Here is a 27,493-nt window from a genome sequence, read left to right as displayed (position 1 = left end):
ATGCTCTCGTATAATGCCTCGGTCCAGACGGTCAACGGGCAAAGGCCCCCTCCGTCGCCTGGCCGAACCCCGGCTTCCCGGCTTCCGTCATCGGCCTTCTCCAACGGCGTCATGACCAACGGCATCGGCTCGGCCGCGGACGCCTCAGCGCCGCCCCAACACCCCAAGATGCAGCACATCTGGCTCGTCACGGGCCCGGCGGGCTGCGGGAAGAGCACCATCGCCAAGCACCTCTCCGACTCGCTCCAGTTCACCTACATCGAGGGTGATGAGGTGAGTTTCTCTCTGCCCCCTCCCCCCCCCCCCTTGTCACTCGTATGCTAACCTGCCGCCCTCAAGTACCACCCCAAGTCCAACATCGAAAAGATGTCCGCCGGCATCCCCCTGACCGACGCCGACCGGTGGGACTGGCTGACGGCTCTCCGCGAGGCCTCCATCTCGGCCCTCGCCACGGGCAGCCCCGGCGTGGTCCTCACGTGCTCGGCCCTGAAGCGCAAGTACCGCGACGTGATCCGCGTGGCGCCCTACTTCTTCCCCAACCTGGACCTACACTTCATCTACCTCGACGCCCCGGAGGAGGTGCTCGTCAAGCGCGTCGGCATGCGCCAGAACCACTACATGGGCGCCAACATGGTGCACAGCCAGTTCGAGGCCCTCGAGAGGCCCAAGCCGGACGAGGTGGACGTCATCACCATCGACGTGACGAGGTCGGTGGAAGAGGTCAAGCGCGATGCCCTGTCTCAGGTCCTCAGGACCATCGGCGCCGACGAGGACCGCGAGGACTCGCCGCAGCCATGATGGCAGGCGGCAACGCAAGGGGGTGGGGTGGGTTGTTGATGAGGGTTGTTGGGGTTGTTTGAGAGAGGGTTGACGTTGTGGGAAGCGACGGGTGTTGGGTAATATGGCGTTGTCATGATGTTCTTTTTTTCGTTGCTGTTGCATGGGGATCACACCGGAGTTGAGCGAGGGCTTTTTCGCCTTGGGTTTCGGCTACAATAGCCTTGTGTGTTTTGTTTTTTCTTTTCTTTTCTTGCCGGGGGTTTTGACGACCAAACACGCCGCCGCGAGGGGCTTCGTTGGAATTGCATCACTGGAATGGGTTGGAGAGCTACGTGGATTTGGCTACAGGCGTTAACACGGAAGGGGGGATCTAATGATCACTGGACACATACGATACACACAATAGCTAGGTCGTTGAGTTTCGGGTTTCGGGAAATGGATAGGCGAAGAACAGGAGGTTTTTTTTCGGGGGGGAGGGGGTGCGCACAAGTGAACACAGAAAAAAATAAAACACAAGAGAGCTCATTCAATGTGACACCTTGTCCGTCCGAGTCCGTCACTCGCTCGCTTGCACCATGATATTATCATAAATTGCTCCGTCGGCGGCTACGTGACCCAGGCGAGCGAGGCTGGTCAAATACAATCAGGGGCTTTTTGGATCTCTTCGGCACTCTTCCCGGCGGCAAGACGCACATAAGTCGCAATCCTTACGTCGGTCGACCTTGGTACAATCACCGTAGCAAACCAGGGTTCTGGGAGCGGGACGAGCCGTCGTGGGCGAGGCACATCATCATCATCATCATCATCACAGGCCAGAGTTCACGAGATGCGGCCGGCGACCGAGCAAACAAACGTAATAGTACGTTGAACATGGCTTGCCACCGGATGGAGGATGGATGGAGAGAACACAACCCCCCGGGCCCATGGAGCGTTAAAACCTTCCAACCGACTGGGGCGCTTCGATCGGCATCTTTCGCGCAAGCGAGAATGCGGAGGAGGATGAGCCGAGAGCGAGACCCCAAGACACACGGACTGCCGAGTCCACCGACACCCACTACATGCGCAGAACCTAGTCGCATACACCATAGGTACGTACATAGTTACATGGCTACCTACCTAGATGCTCCATCCGTCGGTTTGCATATCGGCAGCCCCCCCCCCCCCCCTTCAGCCCCTCCCCCGCGATCCGACACACCAAACATTTCACCCCCTTGGCCGGCATCCGAAGACCCCATCCTGCCCGCCCGTCCTTTGTCCGTCCACCCCGTCGCCCTCCACCCGTCGCCAGGGGATTCCGTATTTAGCCTGCCGCGCGGATTTCTCCTTTCTTCCATGATTCTCCTCCAGGAGGCCAGGACTCCATACGCTCTGCAGGCTCGCCGATCCACCAATGCCTCCTTCAGAGGAAAATCAAATTATGTGAGCGGGGGGAAGAAATAAAAAAAATGAGGGCCGCGGGGGGGGGGGGGGGGCGCGGGTCGTCGTGTTACAGACTCCGGGGCACGCTCCTACCCAAGGTACGCAGCGCACACTCCATTGTGCCCATAGCCATGATGCTTCAGCTCCCACGGCCCATCTTCATTGGGCATGCTTCCCACCTTTGCGCGGTGCATCTTCCTGCCCAACGCTCACTCCCGTTTTGCCCCCCTCTGCGTGCCATCCCTCTGCGTGCCATGGCCATGCAGCATGCACTGGACATAACCCCGTCACCCACCTGCTCACCCGCCCGGCCACCAGCCTTCTGGTAGAACATAGCTTAGGCACGCCCCGGCTGGTTAGCCGCTTGGGTTTCCGTCAATGTGACGCTCGGAGCAAGGGAACTATGCACTTGAAACAAAAAAAGAAAATAAAGACAACACAAGGATGAAAAAATAAAAAAAAATAAAAAAAAACAAACTATGCCCGCGCGGTTTTGCCACTCAAGAGCTCGTGTTGGCGGTGAGAGGTCGAGACGCGGCTCGTATATTACCTCCATGCTCGTGGACTCCTTACCGGCCGACGAGCCTTTTTGCGTTTGCACAGCACGGCAGCAGATGGGAGTTTGTCATGTTCACGCCCGGTTTTGCGCCGTTAATTAATTACCTATGACTGCTCGGCTCGGCATGGGGGGGGGGGAGCGGAAATAGAGGCGCGCGGTGGGTAGGTGGGCAGGTGGGTAGGGTGGGTAGGGTGGGTAGGTACCTGCCTAGGCATCTACATAGGTACCTAGGTAGGTCTTGTGTGTCTCGGGTCTCCGCTTGTTGACGCTGCCTGACCGAGATAGATGCTACTCTACCTTAGGTCCCGTCGTTCAGAGTTGCAAATGGTGTCTCCATAAGGTACGTATGGAGGTAGACCATTCAACCCGTGCTCCCGCGCCCCCCCCCTCCCTCCCTCCCCACAGCGCACAAAAAGACCTACGGCAAAGAGGTGGAGAGCAGGGGTGGGACATGTAATAGGCATTGTACTTGTAGGTAGTAACGGTAGGTCGGGGGTATCTACCTAGGTTGCTGGCAAATGACCCACGGGCCTGACAAGCGCAATGGAAGCCTGAGGAGCAGCTCTGGGCATGTTTCCCCAGACAAGGATGCTGACGACAAGTACCACGTGAGAAGCTGTGCCACCATCACTTGTACTAGGAAGACAGCCCAACCCCATCCATACCCTACTACATAGTTAGGTAGTGCAAAGCCAATGGTACCTGAGGTTGGCCACAGAAAGCGTAGCATCAAAGCGGTGGACATGCCTTACGCACATATAATACACATCTTGAGGGAGCAAGAGGGAGATGAGGGTAAGGGGGGGGGGGGGGGGTGAAGATGATGAACCCAGGTCGGCCGGCCGCTCAGATTCCTCGACACCAAAGTCCAGCCCGAGAAGAAGTCCAAGTCCAAGACTACAATCAGTAGGGCAGCTTGGTACCAACAGCGTTCCCTGCTCTGTTGCGTCTACGTGTCTCCTGGAATGTGTGCTGGGTGGCATGTGACATCCATTCAATGAGCCTCAAGCCACTGATCCGACCGACCCGACCGACCCGACCGACCAGAACCATCCTGCTCCGTCTGACACGGACGTCGCTGATTGAACCCTACTCGGACCGACCCACACCATCTGGCACCGCATCACCACCGCAACGTCGCTGTCGGCCGAAGGAAAGGGGAGGGGGGAGGGGGGAACTTCGGGCTCCCTAGTTAGGCAACGATCCAGGTGTGACAATGTTATGTATTTAGCTTTGCCCAGACGAGTAACCCAACAGAAGCCATGCTATGTATGCTGACGGCCACCGCATGCTTGTGGCATTTCCCTCCTCCAACTCCCGGTTGCAACCCAAGGCGCCAGATGCTCCATGCTTTCGACAGAACTGCGTACGTAGGTCGGGCCAGCGGCAGAGCCTCCCGGCCCGCCTGGGGGTGGATATTGCTCACGCCGTCTCTCGCCTTGCCTAGCCCAACTCCCGGTCCTGCGAACCAGATGCTTTCCCCTCCCGCCTTCTTGACAGAGCACATGCATGCATACACCCTTCCTCCTCTACATGCTCCCACCCCTCCCACCCCCCCCCCTCTATAAAAGCAAAACAAGCCGTGCAACCCCCACCTTCACCCCAACACGTTCTCCCACCATCATCCCAACCGGTCCAACCGCTCCCCCCTCCCCCACAACCCAACCGCGTCCTGCCTGGCCCTCCCCCTTGTTTACCGCAGATGCATCACCATGACGTCGGGCTCCTCCACGATGGTCCTCACCACCTGCGCCGCCCTCGCGAGCGTCGCCCCGTCCACGACCCTGTGATCGGCGCTCCAGCTAAAGTTGCACACCTGCTTCCGGACCACCTTGTCCTCCTCGCCGGGCACGTCCGAGAAGGCGGGCACGTCGCGCATGCGCCCCACCCCGAGGATGGCCACCTCGCGCTCGACCACGACGGGCGACAGGTACGTGCCGCCGATGCTGCCGATGTTGCTGACCGTGATGGTGCCCCCGGACATGTCGTCGGGCGTCAGCCGGCCGGCGCGGGCGAGGGACTGCAGCCGGGCAAGCTCGGCGGCGATGGAGAGGATGTTGCGCGCCCCGACGTTCTTGATGACGGGCACGAGCAGGCCCTGCGGCGTGTCGACGGCCACGCCGATGTTGTGGTGGCTGCGGTAGATGAGGGAGGGCTTGCCGCTGCCGCTGCCGCTGCCGCTGCCGCTGCCGTCGACATCGACGCGGGCGTTGAGGATCGGGTACTTGTACAGGGCCATGGAGACGGCCTTGATGATGAAGGGGAGGTACGAGAGCTTGGCGACCTCGGCGGCCGAAGCCTCGGCGCTGCCCGCGCCGGAGGCGGCCAGGACCTTGTTGAGGCGGGAGCGCAGCTGGACGAGGGAGGTGAAGTCGACCTCGTCGGCGTAGAGGAAGTGAGGGATGGCGAGAGACCGCGTCATGGTCTTGAACATCATTTCTTGGGTGCGCGTGAGCGGGACCCGCGTTTCCTGCGGCGGCCCGGAGGCGAGAGCGGATTCGGGGGAGCCGAACCCGCCTGCCGCGGGCCGCGGCGTAGGCGCCTCGGGCTGCGCGGCGGGCTCTGCCCGGGCGTCTCTCTGGGCGACGAATCGTTGAATGTCCTCCTTGAGGACGCGTCCGTCCTTGCCTGTGCCTTCCACCTCGGAAATGTCCACGTTCAGCGTCTTGCAGAGATGCCGCACCGCCGGCGTCGCGAGCGTCGCATGCTTGCCCTTGGGCCGGCCCGCGGGTTCGCTCTGTGCCGCCGCCGCTGCCGCCGCCTCGCTCTCTGTCAGGGAAGCCGTCGGCGTCGGGGCGGTGCCCTCAGCCGAGGGGCTGGCCGCCACTACCGGCGGCGGATTAGGAGGAGGTGCTGCTGCTGCTGTTGTTGTTGTGTCTTGCTGATTGGCGTCACCCTCAATGTCAATGTCGACAAACGGCTTGCCGACCTTGGCCAATTCCCCGGCTTCGTAGTACAGCTTCTTGACGACGCCGGCGAAACGGCTGGTAATTTCGACCGAGGCCTTGTCGCTCTGGACCTCGCACAGCGGGGAGAACTCCTCGACGCGCGCCCCGGGCTCGACGAACCATTGGATGATCTCGCACTCGACGATACCTGGCAGAAAGGGTCAGCATCAGCCAGCCAGCCAGCCAGCTTGTCTCTCTTGTTCTTGGTAAACCCATCCGCCAGGCGGACACGGCACACGTACGTACCCTCGCCAATGTCAGCCAGCAGCACCGGCTTCACCGCCAATAACGGTCTCGCCGCATGGAATGCCCGAGCCATGGACGGCGAGAGGGGGGAGAGGGGGTCGAGGGAGGCGCCGGCGACGCGCCGGGTCAGGGTCTTGCAAACCCGCCATTGCTGGCGCACCGCGCGGGAACCGTGGCTCCAAAACATGTGTGCAAAAAAACAAGACGATAGAGGCTGAAAGGATCAAGATGCAACGGCGAAGACTACCGACAGCAAAGAGGAGCAGCAAAGAAAAGACACATGGCAGCCTTCAATCGATCCCCGCGCGGGCAGGGGCAGCAAGAAGAAAGGCAAACAAGACCGAGACGAGGCGATCCAGCGCCAACAATGGCTTAACTCGATGGCTTGTTGCGGCTTACGGCAATGCACCATGACGTTGGAAGCCGAAAGGTCAAGGCACGGGACCAACACCGTGGATAGCCGAGCCCAGCGATAGGCCTCTCAGGTCGTCCCGACCGGGGGGGAGGCGGCTGTCCCGTGACCAGCCGGTCGGTCGGTGGTAGGTCCATAGGTAACTAAGGTACCTTAGTTCCCTGGGTGGTTGGGCGAAACACCCCAGTGGGGAACCCCCCCAAACCCCCCCCCCCCCCAAGCGTGCGCCCCGGGGCTCCGGCTGCTAACGCCTACTGTGTACTACTGCGTATGTATACTACTAGTTACCTACTTTATACAGTACGGACCAAGGTAGGTGTACGCAGTACTCGGGACTCGGATGGTGGGGCAGGGCAGTGGGGTACCTGAGCTTTGAGTTAGGTGGGGGGGTTGGGGGTTGGGGCCCGGGTTGGGGTTGGAGGAGGAGGAGGAAGTACTGTGTACACTACGCAGTACGCAGTAAACGCCCGCCGCAACGGATGGACGGGACCCATTGACGGGAAGGTGGGGCACCTCCAGCACCTCCAACGCCGACCACGCACGCCAAGCAGGAAATTTCTCGGACCGGCCCCGTCCATTGGGTACGGCGACACCATCATAGAGAGTTGCGCGAGTGTGTTCGAGACAAGAGAAAGAGACGCGTCTTGAACCACGCTCCCCCACCCAATTCACCCACCATGCTCGCTCAACGGGGCCTCGGGACGGGCACCCGGACCGCCGCTTGTCTCTTGTGCCAATGGCGGTCCTTTAGCACATCGTACCGCCGCCTGGCCGACAACAGCAAGACTCCTCCTCCTCCTCCTCCTCCTCCGGCATCAAGCCCGAGCCCCGACAAGGAAAAGCCCGCGACTCCCTCGGCCGTCCCCGGGCTCGGCACCGACCCCGAAGATGGGCCCCTCGCCCACGCCCCGCGCGGCTACGGCAAGAAGCTGACCGAGTTCACGCCGACCCCTCTGGCCCGGCCCATTGGCATGAACTTCCCGCCCAACGCCGGCGAGAACACGGGCATCGACCAGCGTTCCCTCCGCCAGCGCCACGCCGACTTTACCAACTACGAGAAGCACCTCCAGAGGCGGCAATACCTGTAAGCAGAGCCTCCTCCCCCCTCTTGCCACCCTCGCGAGCTACCTTCACCTCCCCATGCGCCATCCCTTGGCAACCCATCCCCCCCCCCCTCCCGCAGCTAACCGGAACGTTCCCTCTTCCACAGGAAATCCCAAATCTCCCGCCCCTACTTCCGCGACTGGGCCAACCTTCAGTTCCACGAAGGCAAGACCTTCCTCGCCCCGCCGCGCCCGTTCCGCGCCGACGTCTCGCTCTTCTTCCCCAACCTGCACGGGCGGACGCTCGTGCGCGGCAGCGCCGGCAAGGCCGCCGACACGACCCCGCTCCTCCAAGGCCGCGCCTCGGTGGTGTCCATCTTCAGCGGCCTCTGGGCCGAGAACCAGGCCAACACCTTCACCTCCCCGGAGCAGAACCCCGCGCTGCACGAGATCCTGCAAGCAAACCAGGGCCGGGCCCAGCTCGTCAAGGTGAACGTCGAGGAGGACATGCTCAAGGCGTGGCTGGTGCGGCTGTTTTCCGGGTCGCTGCGCCGGCGGGTCGGCCAGGAGAACTGGCACCGCTACTTCCTCGTGAGGAAGGGCATCACCGAGGAGATACGCGAGTCGATCGGCGTGCTGAACCGCAAGGTGGGGTACACGTACCTGGTGGACCACGAGTGCCGGATCCGGTGGGCGGGGAGCGGGCCGGCCGATCCCGGGGAGAGAGAGGGCCTGGTCAAGGGCCTGCAGAGGATCCTGAGCGAGATGGACGCGGAGGGGGTCGGAGAGCACTACACGCGCAAGACGTTGCTGATGGCCAAGAAAAAGGACGCCAAGGAGTGACTGAGTGAGTGAGTAAGAGAGAGAGAGAGAAAGGGACGGCAGGTGTGGGATTCTCTAGACGACTGTGATACCCCCCTTTTTGCAGAACAAAGCGTTGTAACGATAGGCACGGGACGGGGAACGTGTAGACAAAGGATCGGGTTCGACTCCTGCCTGGCGGTTTCTAATCCCCCCCTTCCCTTGGCAGAAAAGAAAAAAAAAAAGAAAACAAATCCCCTCGACGCCCTAACGCCGCTCGCCCAAGCCATGCTGTGCTAGAACAAACAAATACAAGTCCCAATACAAACCAGATAGAGAGAGAGAGAGAGAGAGAGAGAGAGAAAAGGCACACGCTTGCGTCTCGACCTCCTGTTGTGCGAATCACCGCCTCCTCTTTGCCCCGCCCCCTTAGGAATACCCCTTGGGCTCGCCGGGTCGGCTCTCTCACATGAAGAACCAAAACATCAAAAAGCAAAACGCAATGAAGCCGCCCATGATGACGCCGTCCCTCCTCTTCTTGGACGAGATCCTGCCGATCAGGGCGTTGATGCCCGGCACCTGGCCCGCCGCCCTCGTGATGCGCCGGTTGATGCTCGCGAGCGCCTCGCGCTGCCTCGCGAAGCTGTCCTGCACCGCGTACGCCTGGCTCAGCACGCTGTCGGCCACGTCGTGGCTGCGGTCCAGCCGCGCCCGCTCCCCGAGCATGTAGTCCGCCTCGGCCGCGTCGCCCGCGAGGCCGCCGCCCTGGGGGCTGCCGCTGTTGGCGCGGTGGTACGCCGAGATGTCGTCGCGCACGCTGCCGAGGAGGTTGGCGCGGTCGCGGGCCTCGCGGAGGTTGGCGCGCAGCCGGGCCAGGTCGCGCCGGTGGTCGGCGAGCTTATCGCGGAGCAGGGCCAGGTTGTTTTGCTTGAGCGCCGACGACGTGAGCGTCGCCTCCGAGTCGAGGAGGCGGCCGAGCTGGGCGATGACGGTTTCGCGCTGTTGGGGGGGGGGAGCGCGCCGCGGGTTAGCTCATCATGCTCTCTTTGTCCCCGTCGCGAGCGGGCCTGTCAAGGGAGAGCGGGTGTGGGAAAAGGGGGAGGGGAGGGGGAGGGGCTAGCTTGCCTTGTCGAGCAGCTCCTGGACTCTGGCTTCCGCCTTCTTCTCATCTTCCGTCGGCTTCGGCGGGATGGCGGTCTGCGTCGCGAACTGCGAGTATGTCTGGAGCGATGTCTCGGTCTGTGTATCGTCGCATGGGATTGGCGTTTGGTGTCAGCAACTTTTGTTTCGGTCTCTCTCTCTCTCTCTCTCTTCGAGGGACGAAGCTTCTTGGTTCCCCGTGGGATTCCTTCTCACCTGGGATTCCAACGACCGAGCTTGCTGTCTCAGCTGGGCCCAGCCCTGACTCGGCGTTGTCGCCATGTTTTCTGTGATAACGAGCGGCGAAGAAACGGATCTGAAGATGGCAGCATCCGATCGGGAGAGTGGGCGAGCTCTGCTGCTGCGTGATCTGGGGTTACGTTTACTTACGTAGGAGACGGCCGTTCTGGGGTTAGGCCCGTCCCCAAGAGACCTGACCTGAGAGGTGTTGCGGCCCCACCAGGCTGTGCCGTTCCAGGCCGGGACCCTCTTTGAAACAAGCAACGTCACATACTGTGTACTGAGTACGTAGTTAGTACGGTGTGCTGAATATACACACACACACACACACACACGCACACACACACAGAGGTCAGGGTTAGGGGTTGTCAGCCGGAAAGACACAGCAGTTCGGCATTCCGGTACGGCCACCATTCTCTTCTTACTCATTGTCACACTGGCAACCATTTCTTGTGTGTACTAGTACTGCGTACACACGACTTCAGACAGTACACTTCGGGCCTGAGAGCCTGGTGGCGGTTTTCCATCTTGTACGCCATCACCTTTCGCATCGCTCCTGCTCTGCCAAGGTCCAAGGGGAGAAGGGAAGAAAAAACGGTCACGATGTTGATGCCTGCTTCATGTTTGTTTGCCCGTTATCACCGATGGTTCGCTTTGCCACCGGAACCAGGCTGGCATGGTCGTGCCTCGGCCCTCTATCCCGTGTCCCAGCCGGGGGCATTTCATGGAACCGTTGCCCAGGGACGCAATCACCAGTCGCCCACGGAAAGCCTGATGATTGTTGGTTCCGTGGCTCCGATCCTTTGTGAAGCCCGACCATGTTGGGGGATCTTGATGACTGTAAACCCTCATTACAGACGCCGTAATGGACCGAGAACCGTCAAACGTCCAAATGCAATTGGCCAAGCCGTAACCGTAAACCCCCCTCGCCAACCCATCACGCCCATTTGCCTTTTCCTGCGCTCCCCGCCCCCTTCCTCTACCACTTCATCAGGTGCGGCTTGTCGCCCTTGCGGAGGCTGAAAGAGGTGGCGAGGTAGCTGGCAAGCAGGTCGACCTTCTTGATGTTCGCAATGAGCGCCTTGTCGATGGCCTTCTGGTCAGCCGCCCGGGTGCTCGAGACCTCCTTCTTCTGTGCACATGGTCAGCTGGCTTGCTCCTCCTTTGATGTCTTCCGCGCCCCATCTCGCTCCCTTCGGAACGAGACGGTGGGTTGGGGGGGGGGGGGGGGGAGGCTTCGTACCTGGGGCTTCTCTCCCTGCTTGAAGAAAGCCTCCTCGCTGGCCTTCTCCTTGGCCTTCTCTGCGGTGAAGTACTTGGGCTGGGACACCTCCTCAATCTTGGCCTGGTCGACGCCCGTCAGGTCGACCTTGAGCGAAGTGGCGATGACGTAGCGGGCGTTGACGCGGCGGAGAGGGACGCCGTTGATCTTGAAGGGGCCGGTAACGAGCAGGACGCCCTGGTCGAGGGTCTTGAGGAGAATGACGCGCTTGCCGCGGAACCGGCCGGCGAGCAGGATGAGGACGGTGCCGGGCTGGAGGGAGCTGCGAGGAGCCCAGGGGCGGATCGCCTTGCGGACCTGTTCACATGGCATCATGTTAGAAAACGGTTGCTCTGCACGGCGGCGGGCGGCTCGGTGGTGGCTCGATAACGACTCGGCAGCAACTCCATGTCGCCCTCCTCCCGGATCGTGCCGCTTCTTCCCATGACCTCCCCCCCTCCCCACCCCCCTCCCATCTCGCCGTCGAGATCATCCTTCTCTGTCTCTCTCTCTCTCTCTCTTTCTCTCTCCCAACCCCTCTCCCCGCCCGTTGTTCCGCATCCCTCCTCTTTCTTGCCCGGCTCTCATGTCGCATCTTCTGGGGCGTGCTCCGCCGCCCCATTCCGACCCGTATCGGCTGACCGTCGAATTGCTCGTGCAATTGCCGCCTCGTCGACTCTGCCAACACCGAGATGTAGCCCTGGGAATGGAGGCATGCACGTACCTTGCGCGGCTGGGCCTCGTCCTCAGCAGGGTACCATTTCTGAGCCTTCTCGGACGGGTGAGGGACCGTCCGGGTCGACTTGCCAAAGGTCTTGGTCGTAGGAGCGGCCGACATCTTGAGCGCTTTGGCTGTTGGGGGTGGGTTAGTAGAAATGTCGGTTGGTCGGTCGACAACGCCTTGATGCTGCTCTACGAGATTTTGAAATGGAGTGAGCCCGCCTTGGTTGTGCGCAACGCCGAAAAGATGGAAACCCCAAGCTAAACCCGTTTGGGCATTGTGGGGCAGCCGCCGCGCTGCCGGCCTGCGGCAGCCGTTCGTGCACGGGCCACTTTCCGCGGTAGGGTTTTCCGCCCTGGGGCATTTTGCGCATCCACACCACTCCCAGATTTTGTTAGAGACGCGAGCCAAAGGGAGAGGCTGTCACCTTCCAACGACCGAAGACCCGTCGCTGTCAAGAGGACCAGAATCGTCGCCCATCGCCCCCATTTGACTCGACACCGACACCGTCACAATGGTGAGTCCCCCCGGTGGTGCGTTTGGCGGCCCTTGGGCCGTCATGGATTTCTGCATGGCATTTCGTCATGAACAAGCCACGCCCTCCCGACCCCGTCCTGTTCTTGGTTCCCGAGCCCCGTGTGTCTCGACGGTCCCAGCCCACCGAGCACGGCTCGGCTCGAAATCTCGAAATCGCCCCAGGAGAGAACTCGTGTGCTAACCGTCATGTCCAAAGTCTTCCGGAAAGGTCAAGGCGGGCCAATTATGGTCTAAGAACAAGGACGAGCTCGCCAAGCAGCTCGCCGAGCTCAAGACGGAGCTGAGCCAGCTTCGCATCCAGAAGATCGTCTCTTCGGGCACCAAGCTCAACAAGATGTACGTCGATTCGAACCCGGAGCGATGGGCCGGCGGTCCTACCCACCACGAGACGACCGAGGTGTTTGGGGGGGGAAGCTGAGGGAAAGGGAGATGGAAGAGAGAGAGAGAGAGAGAGAACCAACGTATGGCTGACATGGGGTGTTTTTTTGTTTTGCGAACAGCCACGATATCCGCAAGTCGATCGCCCGGGTCCTCACCGTCATCAACGCCAAGCAAAGGGCCGCTCTCCGCCTGTTCTACAAGAACAAGAAGTACCTGCCTCTCGACCTCCGCGTCAAGCAGACCCGCGCCATCCGCCGCCGCCTGTCCAAGGAGGACGCCTCGAGGGTTCTGGAGAAGACCAAGAAGCGCCAAACGCACTTCCCCCAGCGGAAGTTTGCCGTTAAGGTATGAGGGACCGGATGACGGAGAGACAGAGGGAGGGAGGAAGGGACGGCGAGACGCCGTTCCGCCGTGCCGCGCCGTGCTCGTCCGAGGTTTGAAGGCGTATGCTGACATGGGCGTCTCTTCAGGCTGCATAAAGGCGTTTCGGGGTAATGGGACGGTTGTATCTAGGGGGCTCTTCCGGCGCGGTATTAAAACATTTGGCATGCAACAACACAATTGCATCCTCCCAGGGATTCTGCTTTCAAAGGGTTTGGGGTGTTACACGAGGTCAATGATTTCTCGGTCCAGACGAATGAAAGCGATGCGCTGAACCCACCCGCCCGCTCGACCCGGCCGAGCCGGTCGATTCGCGTCGATGATGATGACTGCTGGGACGCCGTGCTTGCGTTGGGTTGCCGTGGCTCCCGAGGGAGAGTCGGCCGTCCTCAGGGACGGCGCCGCTTCCAGTCCGTCCGTCTGGGACTCTGGCAGATACCCGCGAAATGATACAATTGTCTTTGAGGACGACACGTTTTCTGCCTTGCTTGTCTCTGGCCGTTCGCCGTCGCCAATGGATCGCATGACATGTAGTCCCAAGGGGGGAGGTTCCCGTTCATTCCCGTTCCTGTGAGAGGGACGACAAGCCCGCCGCAAGACATACCCGGCCGTGGCTGGCCATCATATCGAGTCTCGTAAAGACGGCTGCTGTGATGTCGTTTCCTCTCTCTCTCTGCCCGGGCTGTTAGGATCCTGTCTGTCTACACAGTAATACTCTTCCATGGGCTGCAAAAATTCTGCCGGGCGGTGAACTCTCTTGAAACGCCCTCCAGACAGAGTGGGTCCCGTCTTCCTTCCGCCAAGAGCCAAGACGCCAAGACCGGACCCCTGGAGCATCATGCTGCAGCTCCAAGCTGTCCTCTCGACGGGACCTACTGCTTCGTCCAAGCCCACCCACCCACTCCCAAGGTCTCGAAAGCCTCGAACCTTCAACGGAGAGAGAGAGAGGCAAACACCACACTTCCCACCTCCAAGGCCACCATGTCGGCCGCCGATCCCCTCCAGGTTCTTGCCAGCGCCGGCAAGGGGGAGAGCACTCGCAGCGTGCTGCGCGTCATCATCCTCGCCCTCATCGCCGGCGCTGCCATCTCCAGTCGCTTGTTCTCAGTAATCCGTACGTGGCCCGTTTTGGGGGGGGGGGGGGGGGGTTGTTGGACATGCCCGGACGGTGGTGCAGCTCACGCGGCTCCCACGGCTCTCCCTACCTACCCCTCCCCTCCCCCTCCCCTCCTAGGACCTTCAATCCCGTCGACTTGGTTCTTTGTTCAACAAGTGATCGGTGGCTAACGGTTGTGTCTTTGACGCTGCAGGTTTCGAGAGCATCATCCATGAATGTGCGACTTCCCTCCCTCTCCGTCCCCCCGCCTTCAATTCGGCCTAGGAGCTGACAATGGACCAGTCGACCCTTGGTTCAACTTCCGTGCGACCAAGTACCTCGTGGCCAACGGCTTCTACAACTTCTGGGACTGGTTTGACGACCGGACATGGCACCCGCTCGGCCGCGTCACCGGAGGCACCCTCTACCCCGGCCTCATGGTGACGAGCGGCGTCATCTACCACGCCCTCCGCGCCCTCACCATCCCCGTCGATATCCGGAACATCTGCGTCCTCCTCGCCCCGGGCTTCTCGGGCCTCACCGCCATCGCCGCCTACCTCCTCACCAATGAGATGACCCCGTCCCCCTCCGCCGGCCTCCTGGCGGCCCTCTTCATGGGCATCGCCCCCGGCTACATCTCGCGCTCCGTCGCCGGAAGCTACGACAACGAGGCCATCGCCATCTTCCTGCTCGTCTTCACCTTTTACCTCTGGATCAAGGCGCTCAAGCAGGGCTCCATGCTCTGGGGTGCGCTGTGCGCCCTCTTCTACGGCTACATGGTGGCCTCGTGGGGCGGCTACGCCTTCATCACCTGCCTCCTGCCCCTGCACTCCTTCGTCCTGATCTGCATGGGCCGTTACAGCACCCGCCTCTACGTCGCCTACACCACCTGGTACGCCCTGGGCACCTTGGCGAGCATGCAGATCCCCTTCGTGGGCTTCCTGCCCGTCAAGACGAGCGAGCACATGCCCGCATTGGGTGAGTTGGACCTGGCCTCTTGATCGTGACGAGAAGGATGGGAAAAGATTTTGGAGTTGCTAACGCCGGAACAAGGCATCTTTGGCTTCCTCCAGCTGCTCGCTTTCCTCGACTACGTCCGCTCGGCCATCCCCAGCCGCCAGTTCCAGACCTTCCTGTGGCTGTTCGCCGGCACCGCCTTCGGCGTGGGCTTGCTGGGCCTGGTCGTTGCCACCAGCATGGGCTTCATCGCGCCGTGGAGCGGCCGCTTCTACTCGCTTTGGGACACCGGCTACGCCAAGATCCACATCCCCATCATCGCGTCCGTCTCGGAACACCAGCCGACGGCCTGGCCCGCCTTCTTCTTTGACCTGCAGATGCTGGTGTGGCTCTTCCCCGTCGGCGTGTACCTCCTCTTCCAGGAGCTGGCCGACGAGCACGTCTTCATCGTCGTCTACGCGCTCTTTGGCAGCTACTTCGCCGGCGTCATGGTGCGCCTGATGCTGACCCTGACGCCGGTGGTGTGCGTGGCCGCCGCCATCGCCGTGTCGCACCTGCTGGACATCTATCTCAACGCCAAGTCGCCCGAGAATCCGGACGCGGCGGCCGACAAGGACGCCGACGGCAAGAAGGGCGGCAAGGCGGGCCTCAAGTCGACCAACAAGCCGCTGGTGGGCATCTACGCCGGCTGGGTCAAGAGCGTCATCGTCAGCTCCTTCGCCATCTACCTGCTGCTGTTCGTCATGCACTGCACGTGGGTCACGTCCAACGCCTACTCGTCCCCCTCGGTCGTCCTGGCCAGCCGGCTCCCCGACGGCAGCCAGCACATCATCGACGACTACCGCGAGGCGTACCAGTGGCTGCGCCAAAACACGCGCGAGGACGCCAAGATCATGTCGTGGTGGGACTACGGCTACCAGATCGGCGGCATGGCCGACCGCCCGACCCTCGTCGACAACAACACGTGGAACAACACGCACATTGCGACCGTCGGCAAGGCCATGGCGTCGAGCGAGGAGAGGAGCTACCCCATCATGCGCCAGCACGAGGTGGATTACGTCCTGGTGGTGTTTGGCGGCCTGCTCGGCTACTCGGGCGACGACATCAACAAGTTCCTGTGGATGGTGCGCATCGCCGAGGGCATCTGGCCCGACGAGGTCAAGGAGCGCGACTTCTTCACGGCCCGCGGCGAGTACCGCGTCGACGGCGACGCCACCGAGACCATGAAGAACAGCGTCATGTGAGTCTTTTTTTTTTTTTCCTTTGTCCGCCTGCTTCGTTGCGTGCCTCCGAACCGAAACCAGACGCTAACGCGCTTCCCTCGTCTCCCTGGTATTTAGGTACAAGACGTCCTACTACAACTACCAGAACCTCTTCCCGCCCGGCCAGGCCGTGGACCGCATGCGTGGCGTGCGCCTCCCGGAGGTTGGCCCTCAGCTCACCCACCTCGAGGAGGCGTTCACCAGCGAGAACTGGATCATTCGCATTTACAAGGTCAAGGACCTGGACAACCTCGGCCGCGACCACGCGTCGGCGGTGGCGTTTGACAAGGGCGTCAAGAAGAAGAAGCCTGCCAAGAAGAAGGGGCCGAGGGTGCTCAGGGTGGAGTAAAGGGTTGTTGTTGTTGTTGTTGTTGTTGATGCCCGATGCTGCCGCTGCTGCTGTTGCTGCTGCTGATGATGATGATGATGGGTGGGGGAGGAGCCTGGGGAGAGAGAAAGAAGAGAGGTGCTTTTTGCGTGGAAAGGCGTCTGTTAGAGCCCTGTCTATTTGTGTTGTTTTGTTTTCTCTGTTTTTGTCTGTTGCCGGCAATACAGGGGCTGGGAGGTACAAAAAAACATTTCACGGATCGGTCTTGAATCCATGGCACGCACTTGTTCGTGGGGTCCGGTTTGAATGAGGCGGTGGTGGCTCCCTCTGGTTCCCGTCTGGACCGGGAAAGTTGGGCGTTGGGGTGTGTTTTGTCATACGACCTGCCTCCGGGGAGAGGTGACACATGCATATCATCCAACGACACTTGGCTCCCCCTTTCTCCTGGGTGATTAGGATGAGAGAATCCCAAGGACTTTGTATTTTTTTCGCCGTTTCGCTGCCTTTTTTTGTTTCAAATCATACATACCTCTCCCCATTCCATCCCATCCCCCCTTTTAAGAGCTAGCTTGTCACGTAGGTATCGTCTATGCCATGCCTTTTTGCCTTTGCCTTGCCCTGCCCTCCCAAAGAAAAGCCAAAAGAAAGAGAAAGAAAAAAAAAAGTAAAAGGGTATCCGAGTCATCACCATCCCCTAGTCTTCCCCCTCCGCCCTCCCCGCCCCCCCCCCCCCCCCCTTTTTTTTTTTTTTTTTTTTCTTTTTGTTACCCCATGGTCCCTATATCCAGGGGCAGTGTAGGTAGTATAATAATGAGAGAAAAGATGTGAAGCAGACAAAAGAGCAAACTCTCGCCCGTGCTTTCTGTCAGCTCCATGGTCGTGGATAAAAACCCCGTTGGTTGTCGTTCGTGTCTTCGTATCTCGTTTTGCATCAAACGCTGGGCTCAAGGCCTTTCAGTCCTCCAGCAACGCCGTCGGCGGGACGAGACCGCGTCAGCTCTACGGCTGCTCCATCCCCAACCCGTCGGCCGCGGCCGCGGCGGAAACCAAGCTCGAGACGGAGGACCTGGCAGAGCCGGGCTCTTTCTGATGCGTCTTCATGTGCCGGCGCAGCTGGTCCTGGCGGTGAAAGTTACGATCGCACCCGGGGACGGAGCAAGTGAAACGGCCCTTGACTTCGTGGGTGCGTTTGTGCTTGGACAGGTTGGACGACTCGCTGAACCCCTTGCCGCAGACGGGACACTTGAGGGGTTTAAGGCCTGAGTGGACTCTTTGGTGCATGGCTGGAGAGAAACCGAAGTCAGCACGCAGCTGGGTAGCGGTTGCTAGGGGCCGGGTTTGTTTTGGGAGGGGGTTAGGGGGGGGGGGGGCCTACTCAGAGCGCTCGGGTAACGGAACGCCTTGTTGCAGATGTTGCACACCAAGGGCTTTTCGTTGCTGTGGATAAACATGTGCTGGGTGAGGGCCTGCTTTGCCGAAAAGCCCTTGTTGCACGTCGGGCAGATGTGCGGCTTGTCTGTAGGGGGGTTTCGACAAGGTTAGCCAACCAACGCCCGCTACAGCAACGAACCAACCGGGGCAGGTGGAGGATACTGACGGCCGATGTGCGTTTGCATGTGCCGCTCGATCTTGCTGCGCTGCGGAAACCCCGGTGCGTTGGGGTCGCTGCGAGGGCAGTCATCCCAGCCGCAGCGAAATCCCTGGGCGCCCTTCAGGGCGTGCTTGATGTGAGCCTCGGAGGCGTGCTTGAACAGGTCCTCGGCGTTGGCAAAGACCAGCCCGCAGACGCCGGGGCGGCCGTCGTCGCGCCAGAGGCACCTGTGCTCATCCTCATCGCCGGAGTCTTCCTCTTCGTCGGAAACGGCGGGCTCCATCTCCATGGATTGGTCCGTGGACGAGATGGACATGCCGCGCGCAAGAGACGGCCCCGGTTCGGGCTTGACATGGGCCATGTCGATGTTGCTGGAGCGCGGGGTGAGGGGCGAAGGGGTGCCCGAAGACCGTCCGGAATCGGGCGTGTCTAGCGGGGTCGCGGGCGGCGACGTGGTTTGGCTCGGAGCCTCCACCATGGGGTGGGATTGGGAGCGGTGATGGTGGCTCCTCTGGGTCTCGGCCGAGGCGCGTGGGAGGTTGGGCATGGCCGCGGTGAAGTATGGACGATGCTGCTCGTTGAAGTGGGCCAGGAAAGACTCGGCATCCTGGATCTCGGCGCCGCACTCGACGAACTGATGTTGGCTGGCGAGAAAGTTCTGACCGAGCGAGCCGTATTGCCCGAAGGCGGCGGCGGACGGGTTGGGCATGGCCAAGGGCATGTGGCAATACTGGTCTAGGATGCGAGGGTCGTCCAGCGGGCAGCCTCGGGTGCAGCTCGACGGGTTGGCCGTTTCGCTGTGAGCGAGGAGCAGATGGTTCGTGATGGTCCCCCACTGCCCCGGCAAGAGCCCTGGCTGCAACGCGAAGGGCTGCCCAGAGTCCCCGGACAAGCCAAAGTCCATGTTTCCCATGGCTGAAGGGAGAGAGAAACGGTGAGCAAAGAGACGGCGGCGGGAGGGGCGCCAGGAGAGGCCTCACCTTGATGCTGCAGGCTGTCAAAGTCATGGTGCTGGCTCGCCGCCGGGGAGTGGTGGTTGATGGAGATGAGGGCGGCGGCGCCGTCGACGACCTCGGAGCTGGGCAAGGAGGTGGCGACGACGTCGGGACGGCCAGGACAGGTCTGGTCCGTGCAGGCATCGGCGATGTCGGCGCAGGCCACGTTGGTGCACTTGTCGGTCATGGTGCACTCGCTGTCGCAGCAGCTGTCGGCGGCGGACTGGCAGTCGTCGTCGGTGCACGGGGCGACGCAGGTGGTGGGCGTGGTCGCCATGGGCGCCTGAGCGTACCACGGCTCGTTGTGGTGGTACATCATCTGAGGCGGCGGGTGGGACTCGGCGGCGCGGAAGTGCATCGACATGTCGTGGGCGAAAACGTCGTGGTGGAGGTCGTAGCGGGGGGCGGCCGGGTCGCGGGTCCATCGGCTCTGCAGCGAGGAGGGAGGTGCGCCGCGGTGGTTGAGCTGCTGGAAGCCGTTGTAGAGGCCGACGCCCATGCAGCCTTCGATGCAGAGGTCGTCGTGGGCCTGGTAGACAGCGGAGGCGGCCGACGCGCGGTCCGAGCCTGGCTGTGCGTGATGGCCTGGGGTCATCTGGTGATGGACGGCGTGCATCATGGAAAAGTCATGGCCGAGATGGTCCGAGGTGCTGTGCGAGGGACGGTGGTAATAAGGGTTTCCCTGCCCGTTTCCGGTCCCGGTCCCGTTCCCGTTCGCGTTGCCAGCAAAGGGGCCATACGACTCAAAGTGGCCGTGCATGGTGGAAGGGGGAGGAGAGGGGAGGAGGAGAGGTTGATACAACCGGGCGCGTTTGGCCGCCCGTGGGGGGTGGGGTGTCGGAGGCGATGCGACCTAGGGGAGGGCAATGGGAGGGATGGGACGGAAGGCCAACGTGGTCGCGGGCACGGATCAAGCACCCGGCAGCTCCAGGTACCTCGTCGGGTGCTGAAGAAAGGTAACGAGAAACGGCCCGGGAGGGGAAAAAAAAAAAAAGCTTGATTGACGAGGTGAGGGCCCGGCGACCTGAGCCGGGTGGTGGGAGAGGATGGTCGTGGATGAGTTTGTGGGGTTGTGGATCGGCGTACGTCGAAGGAGTATTTTGCACCTTGAGGGCTCTTTGAGAACCTTGAGGGCCCGAACGGACCAAGAGACGTCCCGCTTCGCGGACAACGGTGGAGCAGCGACCCGGGTCCCTGGTGCCTGCGTCCCGTCTGTCGTCACCTGTCAACGGGCGACACTGGGCTCCACCGTTACCGAGCGAAGGTGCTTTGCATCCCACGGGGTTTGAACATGGGTGCTCTCTCATCAACATCAAGGGGGAGCTTTCGGAGGGGGCATGTGTGTGTGTGCGTGTATACGCAGTAGTGTGTGTGTGTGTGTGTCTCGCCTCCAAACCAACCGATTGGCGCGGGCTTTGCCTTGTGTTTCTGTGCTCCTCATGGCGGGGTCGGCGCCAAACAACCCTGGCATAACCCTGGGCGCACCCTCCCTGCGGGATGTGGGGGGGTGACGAGTAATAGTGGTAAGGCGAAGGCGGCGGCGGCGGCGACGGTGGCGGCTGCTGCTATTGCTCCTGCTTATGCTGCTGCTGTTGCTGCTGCTACGGCTGCTCAGGTTACCCACCTACCTGCCTACCTACCTAAGTACCTAGGATGCATTCCACCTAGAGAACTCCAAACTTGAACACTTGAGAAAAATGCTGTTCCCGGTCCGTCTGGATGAAAAAGACCTGACCCTACTGTGTAGATCCCTAAAACTTCGACCAAAGTACCTCAACTCCCCCTCCCCCCCGGCCGCGCCTGACGGACGATTGCATCGAGTCAGAGCATTTTGAACACGTGCCGCGGGGACACGTCAGGGAACGTCTGAAGGGGCGTGTCGTACTGTATGTACGCAGTACAGAGTAATGCTGCGTACGCAATAACCACCCGTCTTCAACATCCCGTGGGACGGGATTCTGGGAAGAAAGAGACGGGAATACATTTCAAAGGAACCACCTGGTTATTCCACACTGTGGGCATTTTCATCTCGGTGTTTGGCACATCCCGGGGCTCCAGGTTGGCAGGAATCCGCTTCGCTGACAGCTCTTGCTCTTGCACTTGATCTTGCTCTTGCTCTTGACTCGACAGGCAGCCAAGCCTCAACGCGCAGAGCAGGGCAGACAGAACAGGCAGGCGCTGGAAAGGCAGACAGACAGGTGGGGCAGCTCCCAAAGAGACCCGGCCTGCCCGGATCTCGCCCGCTCTTCGCGGCCCGGGAGTGGCTGTTTGGCTGTCTAGCTGATTGGCTGTTTGGCGGTTTGGCGGTTGGGAGCTGTGGTTGACGACTTCCAGGTCTGCACCCCGAAACGGCAACTCAAGGATGGATCCAAGCCTCCCACGGCGACGTGGACTGTTCATGTAATTATCCTTCTTACTACGCAGTATACTTCTACATTCCCTACCTTACATCCCCGGACGGTTGCACATGCTAGGCAGCGTAATTACCTCTACACTGCATACGGTCCTCGAGGTCCTCTAACTAGGTAGCGCAGAAGACCTACCTACCTACCTAGGTACCTACCTAAAACAAACTCACTCACCTCTGCTACAGCATCCCTCTAGGACACTCCAGCGCTTTTCCACCAACCGACGCACGCCTGTTCCTGCTCACAACCACGCAACGCGCAACACACAACACACACACACACACACACACACACACACACACACACCGCCAACCTCTCACAGCGGCCCGGAATCTCACTCAACTCACTCACTTGCTCGCTCCCTCGCTCCCTTTCTTTCTTTTGCTTTTTTTTTTTTTTTCGTGTCACTCACCCGCTCTCCAAAGACAAACCAACCACCGCGCCACCCCGCAAACACACAAGCAAGAAAACCATGGGAAACCTCTGCGGCAAAGCCTCGCGCGACGACGACCCCTTTGCCCAACCCGGCCGCCGTCTCGGCTCCGCGCCCGCCGCCCCGGCCACCGCCTCCGTACCGGCCGCCGCCGCCGCTCCCCGCAAGGTCGGCGGTCCGCCCCGGACGCTGGGCGGCGGCGGCAGCGGCAGCTCCCCTTCGACGACAACGACAACGACGACGACGGCGGCGGCGGATGACGCGAGGGCCAAGGCCGCCGCTGCTGCCGAGGTACGTTTCCACACGACTTTTTTTTTATTTAAAAAAAAAAAAAAAAAAGAAAAACAAAAAGACTAACCCGGGTCTCTCTCCTCTCCGACGCAAACAAACGCAGGCCCGGTTCCAAGCAGCCAAGCAGTCCCGCGGCAAGCTCGGGGCGGCCGCCGACAAGCGGCGCGCCATGTCCGACCCCAAGGCCCTGCGCCAGGCCAGCGACGCCGAGCGGCGGCAGAGGGAGATCGACCAGACCGCGGAGGCCTTGAGGCATAGCTGATTTTTTTTTTTTTTTTTTTTTTGAAAAACAAGATTTCCCTCTTCCTATCGTGAATCTCTTCTTTTTTTCGGTTTTGTTGTTCACCATGAGCTGGGAGACCTCGGGCAAGGAGGGGGGGTTATGAAGCCATGATGACAAACGACAGAGGATTGATGAGGCATCATGATCATCATCATCATCCATCATCCTGTCAAGCTGTCAAGCTGTCAAGCGGGGTAAGATTGCCCAAGAATTCGTTTGGGCGGTTGATTTGACCTCGTTTCTTTTTTCCATTTCTATTTCCCGTTCAGCACATAACCTACGATAGTCCAGCGTTTTTTTTTTCTTTTTTTTTTTCCTCTATTGTTTTGTGCCAGCAAGAGCAGGGAGTGACTGGGGGGAAACAGGGCTTCCTCTTGACCGAATGTAGGTGTTTTGGGGAGGGTCGATGGCATCAAGTTCGAGGGCCACGAGCAGCGGCTCCCATGAGCCCGCCCATGCGGGGGTTGGATAAGGTAGCTAGCGTGGTCAAGGACAGCAAAGAGCAGTCGTGTTTCCGGTGTTCCTTTGGGAACCGACATAACACACCTGCGGTGCGCTCGTGACGTGACAGCTTTCCAATCGCATTATTTTCAAGAATGGTAAAACATCTACCCCGTCTCAGAAGTTTGTTTGTTGCCTTTGAACCAAGCTCGCAATGACACGCGCGCGTCGTAGAGAAAAACGCCAACTCCATTTCCACCCTAGGTGCCTACAACAACCACCCCATCCATTCTGGACGAAACAAGCTTGTTAATTTCTACAGCAGCCGTCCCGTCCCCTCCGGCCACGACGACAACGACGACGACAACGGCGACGACGACGACGACGATGAGGATGACGAGCACGTCGCCTGCCGCGACTACGTAATGGTATACCGGCCTCCGATCGGCGCCCTGCTCTCGCTCTCGGCCGCCGCGATGGTCGCCTCCCTCAGCAGCCTCGTCAGCTCCGACAAGGCCTTGCTCACCACCAGCTCCGTGTCGCCCTCGATAAGAATGTACAGCTTGGGATCGCCGCCGGGCTGCGGCTCCTTTCCGGGAGGGTAGTAGCTGCCCTTGGTCGTGATGGACGTGCCCGTGGCCTCGAGGATCTTGGCCACGTTGGTGCGGTTCGTGACGGCCCACCGCGCCTTTTGCGGGAAGTCGTTGATCTCGAGCGTGGCGTGGAACGCGCCCGCGTCGGGACCCTTGTTGTCGATGGGCTGGCCCTGGCGCAGCTGGCCGGCGCGCGCGAGGCGCGCGTTGATCTCGCTGATGGCCGAGGCGGCCTTGTCGAGGGCCCCGCCCTTGCCCGTGGCGACGGGGACGCCGCCGCGGACGGCCGCTGCGGCTTCGGCCTCGGCCGGGGCGGCCGCCGTGGCCGCGCGGGCGGCGTCGCGCGAGACGATGGCCGACGCGGCGGCTTCGACGAGCGACTTGGCCGCGTCCTTCTTGCCGGCGCCGGCGGCGTCGGCGGCCTCGTCCTCCTCCTCGTCGCCCTCGGCCTTGTGGGTTTTGCGCTCGCGCAGGCGGGCCGCCTCGCGCTCCTTGTCGAGGCGCTCCAGGCCCTTGCCGCCGAACCCGCTCGCGTCCTTGGCCTTGCCCGCCTTGACCTTTTCGCGCCACGACTTGCGCATCTCGTCGAGCTTCTCGGGCACGGGCTGGCCGCTCTGCTCGAGCGCCTTGGCGATGCACGTGGCGCAGTTCTCCTGCTCCGCCGTGACAAAGGTGACGGCGGTGCCCGTGTTGCCCGCGCGGCCCGTGCGGCCGGCGCGGTGGACGTAGTCCTCGAGGTGGTTGGGCGCGTCGTAGTTGATGACGAGCTTGAGCTGCTTCACGTCGAGGCCGCGGGCGGCGACCGAGGTGGCGATGAGGATGGGGCAGACGCCCTTTTTGAAGTCCGAGATGGTCGAGTTGCGGTCCTCCTGGTCCTTGCCGCCGTGGATCGACATGCAGCCGTAGCCGCGGCGCAGGAGCTCGCGGAGCAGGTCGTCGGCCTTTTCCTGCCGCTCGACAAAGATGAGGGCGCGCACGTCGTCGTCGTCCTTGTACAGCTCGCCGAGGAGCTCGAGGAGGCGGACAAACTTTTTGCTTTCCTCCAGGACCTCGACGACCTGCGTGATCTCGGGCGCCACGACGCTGCGCCCGCCGACCGTGATCTCGACGGGCTGGCGGAGCACCTTCTTGGTGAGGGCGTCGATGATGCGCGGCATGGTGGCCGAGAAGAGGATGGTCTGGCGGTCCGGGCGGACGTTTTGGAAGATCTTCATGACCTGGGGCTCGAAGCCCATGTCGAACATGCGGTCGGCCTCGTCGAGCACCAGGTACGTGGCGCGCTTGAGGTTGGTGACGCGGCCCGAGTTGGCGGCGAGGAGGTCGATCATGCGGCCCGGCGTGGCGACGATGATCTCGGCGCCCCGCTTGAGCTCGGCGATCTGGTCCTTGATGGCGCTGCCGCCGTACGCGGCGACGGCGCGCAGCTTGAGCGCCTTGGCGAAGGGCAGCAGGTCCGAGTAGATCTGGGTGCACAGCTCGCGGGTCGGCGTCATGATCAGGGCGATGGGCCCGTCGTCGCCGCCGACGGGGTCCTGGTCCTTGATGTGGCGCAGCATGGGCAGCACGAAGGCCATGGTCTTGCCCGACCCCGTCTTGGCCACGCCGATGACGTCGCGGCCCGACATGATGACGGGGAGGGCCTGCATCTGGATGGGCGTGGGCTTCTCGTAGCCGAGCGAGGCGATGACGTCCAGGATGGGCTGGGTCAGGCCGCACTGGGACCACTTCTGGACCGGCCTCGGCACGTTCTTGCCCGACACCTTGATGCCGTCCAGCTCCATGCGCAGCTCGGCCGCCTCCTCCTCGGTCATCTGGGCCAGCTCCTGGGGCTCGACCCAGAAGTTCTTGCGGATCGGGTTCAGCTCGATCTTGCTGTAGTCGATGGTCGGAATGTCCTTCTTCTTCTTCTTGGCGGCCATGGCGAGGATGGAGGCCGGGTCGGCGTTCTCGGCCTCGTAGCCGTAGTCGTCTTCGTTGAAGTAGGCTTCCGGCTCAAAGGCCTTCTTGCTGCCGGCGCCTTGCTGCTTTTGCCGGGCCGCGTCCGAGCCGAAGCCGCCCTTGGGCGCCGACTGCTCGAGCTCCGCCATGAAGGCGTCCAGGGGGTCGACCTCCTCCTCCACCACCACCACCATCTGCTCCTTCTCCTCGACGTCCATGGCGTCGGCGGCCGGGGCCGGCTCCTCCTTGGCGGCCGTCCCGTTCGGGGCCTCGGCGTCGACGTCCATGGCCATGGCCTCCTTCTGGATGCGCTCCTCGCGCCTCTCCTGGAGGATCCGGTGGGCCTCGGCCATGTCTTCCTCGTTGCGGGCCATGAGGAGGTCCAGGTCTTCCTCTCCGTCCTCCTCGGCCTCGCCGTCGGCCTCGGGCGCGTCGTCGGCCTTCTCCGGGACGTAATCGGGGAGCTTGACGAGCTTGCGTTTGGTGACCTCCTCGTCGTCCATGTCCAGCTTGCGCTTGGCGGCCGATTTCTGGGTGTCGGCCGCTTTGAACCCAAAGGCGCTGACCGCGCGATTGGTCGGGAGCAAACCGGCGTCCTTGGCGGCACCCGTCTCGATCTTGCCGAAGGGTTTTGTAGCGGCGGCGGCGGCGGCAGCAGCAGCAGCAGCGACAACGGGCAGCTTGACATCTCCGAGCCTGGCAGGGGATTGGGCTCTGGCGCCCTTGGCGTTCTTGACAATGGCTTTGGGATCGAACTTGCCGGGGTAGGCACCCGGGGCCGCCGAGGAGGGGGCCTGGGGCGCGGCGGCCGTCCAGACGCCGCTGGCCTTTTGGTCCATCTCGGCCAGGAGCTGGCGGGTGCTGCCGGCGGTGACGGCGGCTTCCTTGGCCTCCTTCTGAGCGTGCTTTTCCTTCATGGCTTGGAGCTTGCGCAGTCGTTCAGCCTTTTTCTCAGCCTCGGACTGCGCTTGGGTCGGTGTAGACTTAGCTGGCTGCGCGTCAGGGCCGGCATGGGCCGGGGAGGGCACGTCTCCCCGGCGGTCATGGGGGCGGCCGCCGTCGTCGCGGCGGGCGGGCGAGCTCTCGCGGCTCCTCCGCTCGCGGCTGCCATCTCTCCCTCGCGGCCCTCGGCGGTCGGGAGACCGGGGCCTGTCGGGGCCGCGGTCGCGCGACCTCCGGCGGTCTCGATCGCGGCGGGAGCCCCCTCGGTAGTGGTAGTCGTCATCCCGGCGGTCTAAGGAGCGGTCCCTCCACCGGTACGAGTCGCGATCCCGGCCATCGCGGCCATAGTCGCGGTCGCGGTCACGGTCGCGGTCGCGGTCACGGTATCGGCGCTGCAGACGGCGGATGCGTTAGCGGAAGGCCCGGCGCTAGGGAAGAGAGATGGAAAGAGAGAGACGGAGAGAAAGAGGAGGAGGGGCGTTGTCTACGTACATCCGGACTGCGAGAGCGGCGTCGATCGCGGTCGCGGTCGCGGTCGCGGTCACGGTCGCGGTCTCGCTCTCGATCTCGATCGCGGTCTCGATCTCGGTCTCGGTCTCGGTCGCGACGCTCATCCTCCTTACGCCTTCGCGCAGCATGACTTCCTGCAGGAGATGGTGAGCGCGAGTCTCTGGGTCGAGCCATATCTGGGATCTTGGGCGATTGGTGACGATGGCTCAGCAGGAGAGTGAGAGTGACTTGGTGGTGGTGAGATGTACTTTTGGAGGCGGCCGACCCCTTGGCTAGCGGTGCATTTCACTCAGGCACGCGGATCCGGGGGTGCCGAATGGATTGTGGGAGGGGGGGGGGGGGGGGAGTGATGGATGAATGAGAGGATGGAGGGAGCAAGTAGTGTGGATTTGGAAGATGAGGCGGTTGATGCTTTTCTCCTTCTTGTCTCGTCTCTCCTTCTGGTCTTTGCCATCGGGCGAGTCTGAAATTGTGGAGACTTGCAGGGCCGTCCCAAGACAGTGTTAATGACGGTATGGAAAAGACCCCTCCCACTGTGCTTTCCATTCTTTGGTGG

At 61.7% G+C, this 27,493-nt stretch overlaps 10 protein-coding genes across 10 annotated transcripts; 5 read left to right on the top strand and 5 right to left on the bottom strand.

The window, feature by feature from the left end:
* On the top strand, positions 1–798 carry VTJ83DRAFT_2006 (uncharacterized protein; the record flags this gene model as incomplete). The annotated part of the gene is made up of 2 exons (XM_071008229.1): positions 1–273; positions 340–798. 2 exons carry the CDS (start codon positions 1–3, stop codon positions 796–798), a joined length of 732 nt encoding a protein of 243 aa, XP_070868546.1.
* A 3,653-nt stretch (positions 799–4,451) lies between these two features.
* On the bottom strand, positions 4,452–6,139 carry VTJ83DRAFT_2005 (uncharacterized protein; the record flags this gene model as incomplete). Its single annotated transcript, XM_071008228.1, has 2 exons — positions 4,452–5,854; positions 5,953–6,139. 2 exons carry the CDS (start codon positions 6,137–6,139, stop codon positions 4,452–4,454), a joined length of 1,590 nt encoding a protein of 529 aa, XP_070868545.1.
* A 902-nt stretch (positions 6,140–7,041) lies between these two features.
* VTJ83DRAFT_2004 (uncharacterized protein) lies at positions 7,042–8,250 on the top strand (the record flags this gene model as incomplete). The annotated part of the gene is made up of 2 exons (XM_071008227.1): positions 7,042–7,448; positions 7,575–8,250. The coding sequence occupies 2 exons, from the start codon at positions 7,042–7,044 to the stop codon at positions 8,248–8,250; spliced, it is 1,083 nt and encodes a 360-aa protein (XP_070868544.1).
* Positions 8,251–8,673: 423 nt separating this feature from the next.
* On the bottom strand, positions 8,674–9,630 carry VTJ83DRAFT_2003 (uncharacterized protein; the record flags this gene model as incomplete). Its single annotated transcript, XM_071008226.1, has 3 exons — positions 8,674–9,207; positions 9,334–9,447; positions 9,565–9,630. 3 exons carry the CDS (start codon positions 9,628–9,630, stop codon positions 8,674–8,676), a joined length of 714 nt encoding a protein of 237 aa, XP_070868543.1.
* Positions 9,631–10,567: 937 nt separating this feature from the next.
* Positions 10,568–11,687, bottom strand: VTJ83DRAFT_2002 (60S ribosomal protein eL6; the record flags this gene model as incomplete). The annotated part of the gene is made up of 3 exons (XM_071008225.1): positions 10,568–10,720; positions 10,832–11,167; positions 11,574–11,687. 3 exons carry the CDS (start codon positions 11,685–11,687, stop codon positions 10,568–10,570), a joined length of 603 nt encoding a protein of 200 aa, XP_070868542.1.
* A 397-nt stretch (positions 11,688–12,084) lies between these two features.
* VTJ83DRAFT_2001 (60S ribosomal protein uL29) lies at positions 12,085–12,967 on the top strand (the record flags this gene model as incomplete). Its single annotated transcript, XM_071008224.1, has 4 exons — positions 12,085–12,087; positions 12,304–12,443; positions 12,608–12,833; positions 12,959–12,967. 4 exons carry the CDS (start codon positions 12,085–12,087, stop codon positions 12,965–12,967), a joined length of 378 nt encoding a protein of 125 aa, XP_070868541.1.
* Positions 12,968–13,850: 883 nt separating this feature from the next.
* Positions 13,851–16,533, top strand: VTJ83DRAFT_2000 (uncharacterized protein; the record flags this gene model as incomplete). Its single annotated transcript, XM_071008223.1, has 5 exons — positions 13,851–13,983; positions 14,180–14,203; positions 14,269–14,943; positions 15,019–16,162; positions 16,263–16,533. 5 exons carry the CDS (start codon positions 13,851–13,853, stop codon positions 16,531–16,533), a joined length of 2,247 nt encoding a protein of 748 aa, XP_070868540.1.
* A 978-nt stretch (positions 16,534–17,511) lies between these two features.
* VTJ83DRAFT_1999 (uncharacterized protein) lies at positions 17,512–19,858 on the bottom strand (the record flags this gene model as incomplete). Its single annotated transcript, XM_071008219.1, has 4 exons — positions 17,512–17,795; positions 17,888–18,028; positions 18,110–19,018; positions 19,084–19,858. The coding sequence occupies 4 exons, from the start codon at positions 19,856–19,858 to the stop codon at positions 17,512–17,514; spliced, it is 2,109 nt and encodes a 702-aa protein (XP_070868539.1).
* A 2,120-nt stretch (positions 19,859–21,978) lies between these two features.
* Positions 21,979–22,492, top strand: VTJ83DRAFT_1998 (uncharacterized protein; the record flags this gene model as incomplete). Its single annotated transcript, XM_071008218.1, has 2 exons — positions 21,979–22,230; positions 22,334–22,492. The coding sequence occupies 2 exons, from the start codon at positions 21,979–21,981 to the stop codon at positions 22,490–22,492; spliced, it is 411 nt and encodes a 136-aa protein (XP_070868538.1).
* An 880-nt stretch (positions 22,493–23,372) lies between these two features.
* VTJ83DRAFT_1997 (uncharacterized protein) lies at positions 23,373–27,065 on the bottom strand (the record flags this gene model as incomplete). Its single annotated transcript, XM_071008217.1, has 2 exons — positions 23,373–26,819; positions 26,916–27,065. 2 exons carry the CDS (start codon positions 27,063–27,065, stop codon positions 23,373–23,375), a joined length of 3,597 nt encoding a protein of 1,198 aa, XP_070868537.1.
* Between the last annotated feature and the right edge of the window lie 428 nt (positions 27,066–27,493).

This window comes from Remersonia thermophila, chromosome 2 (assembly GCF_042764415.1).
Source record: "Remersonia thermophila strain ATCC 22073 chromosome 2, whole genome shotgun sequence".
Classification (NCBI taxonomy): Eukaryota; Fungi; Ascomycota; class Sordariomycetes; order Sordariales; family Chaetomiaceae; genus Remersonia; species Remersonia thermophila.
The sequence above is the reverse complement of the archived record's forward strand: the minus strand, read 5'-3'. Positions and strand labels throughout refer to the sequence as shown.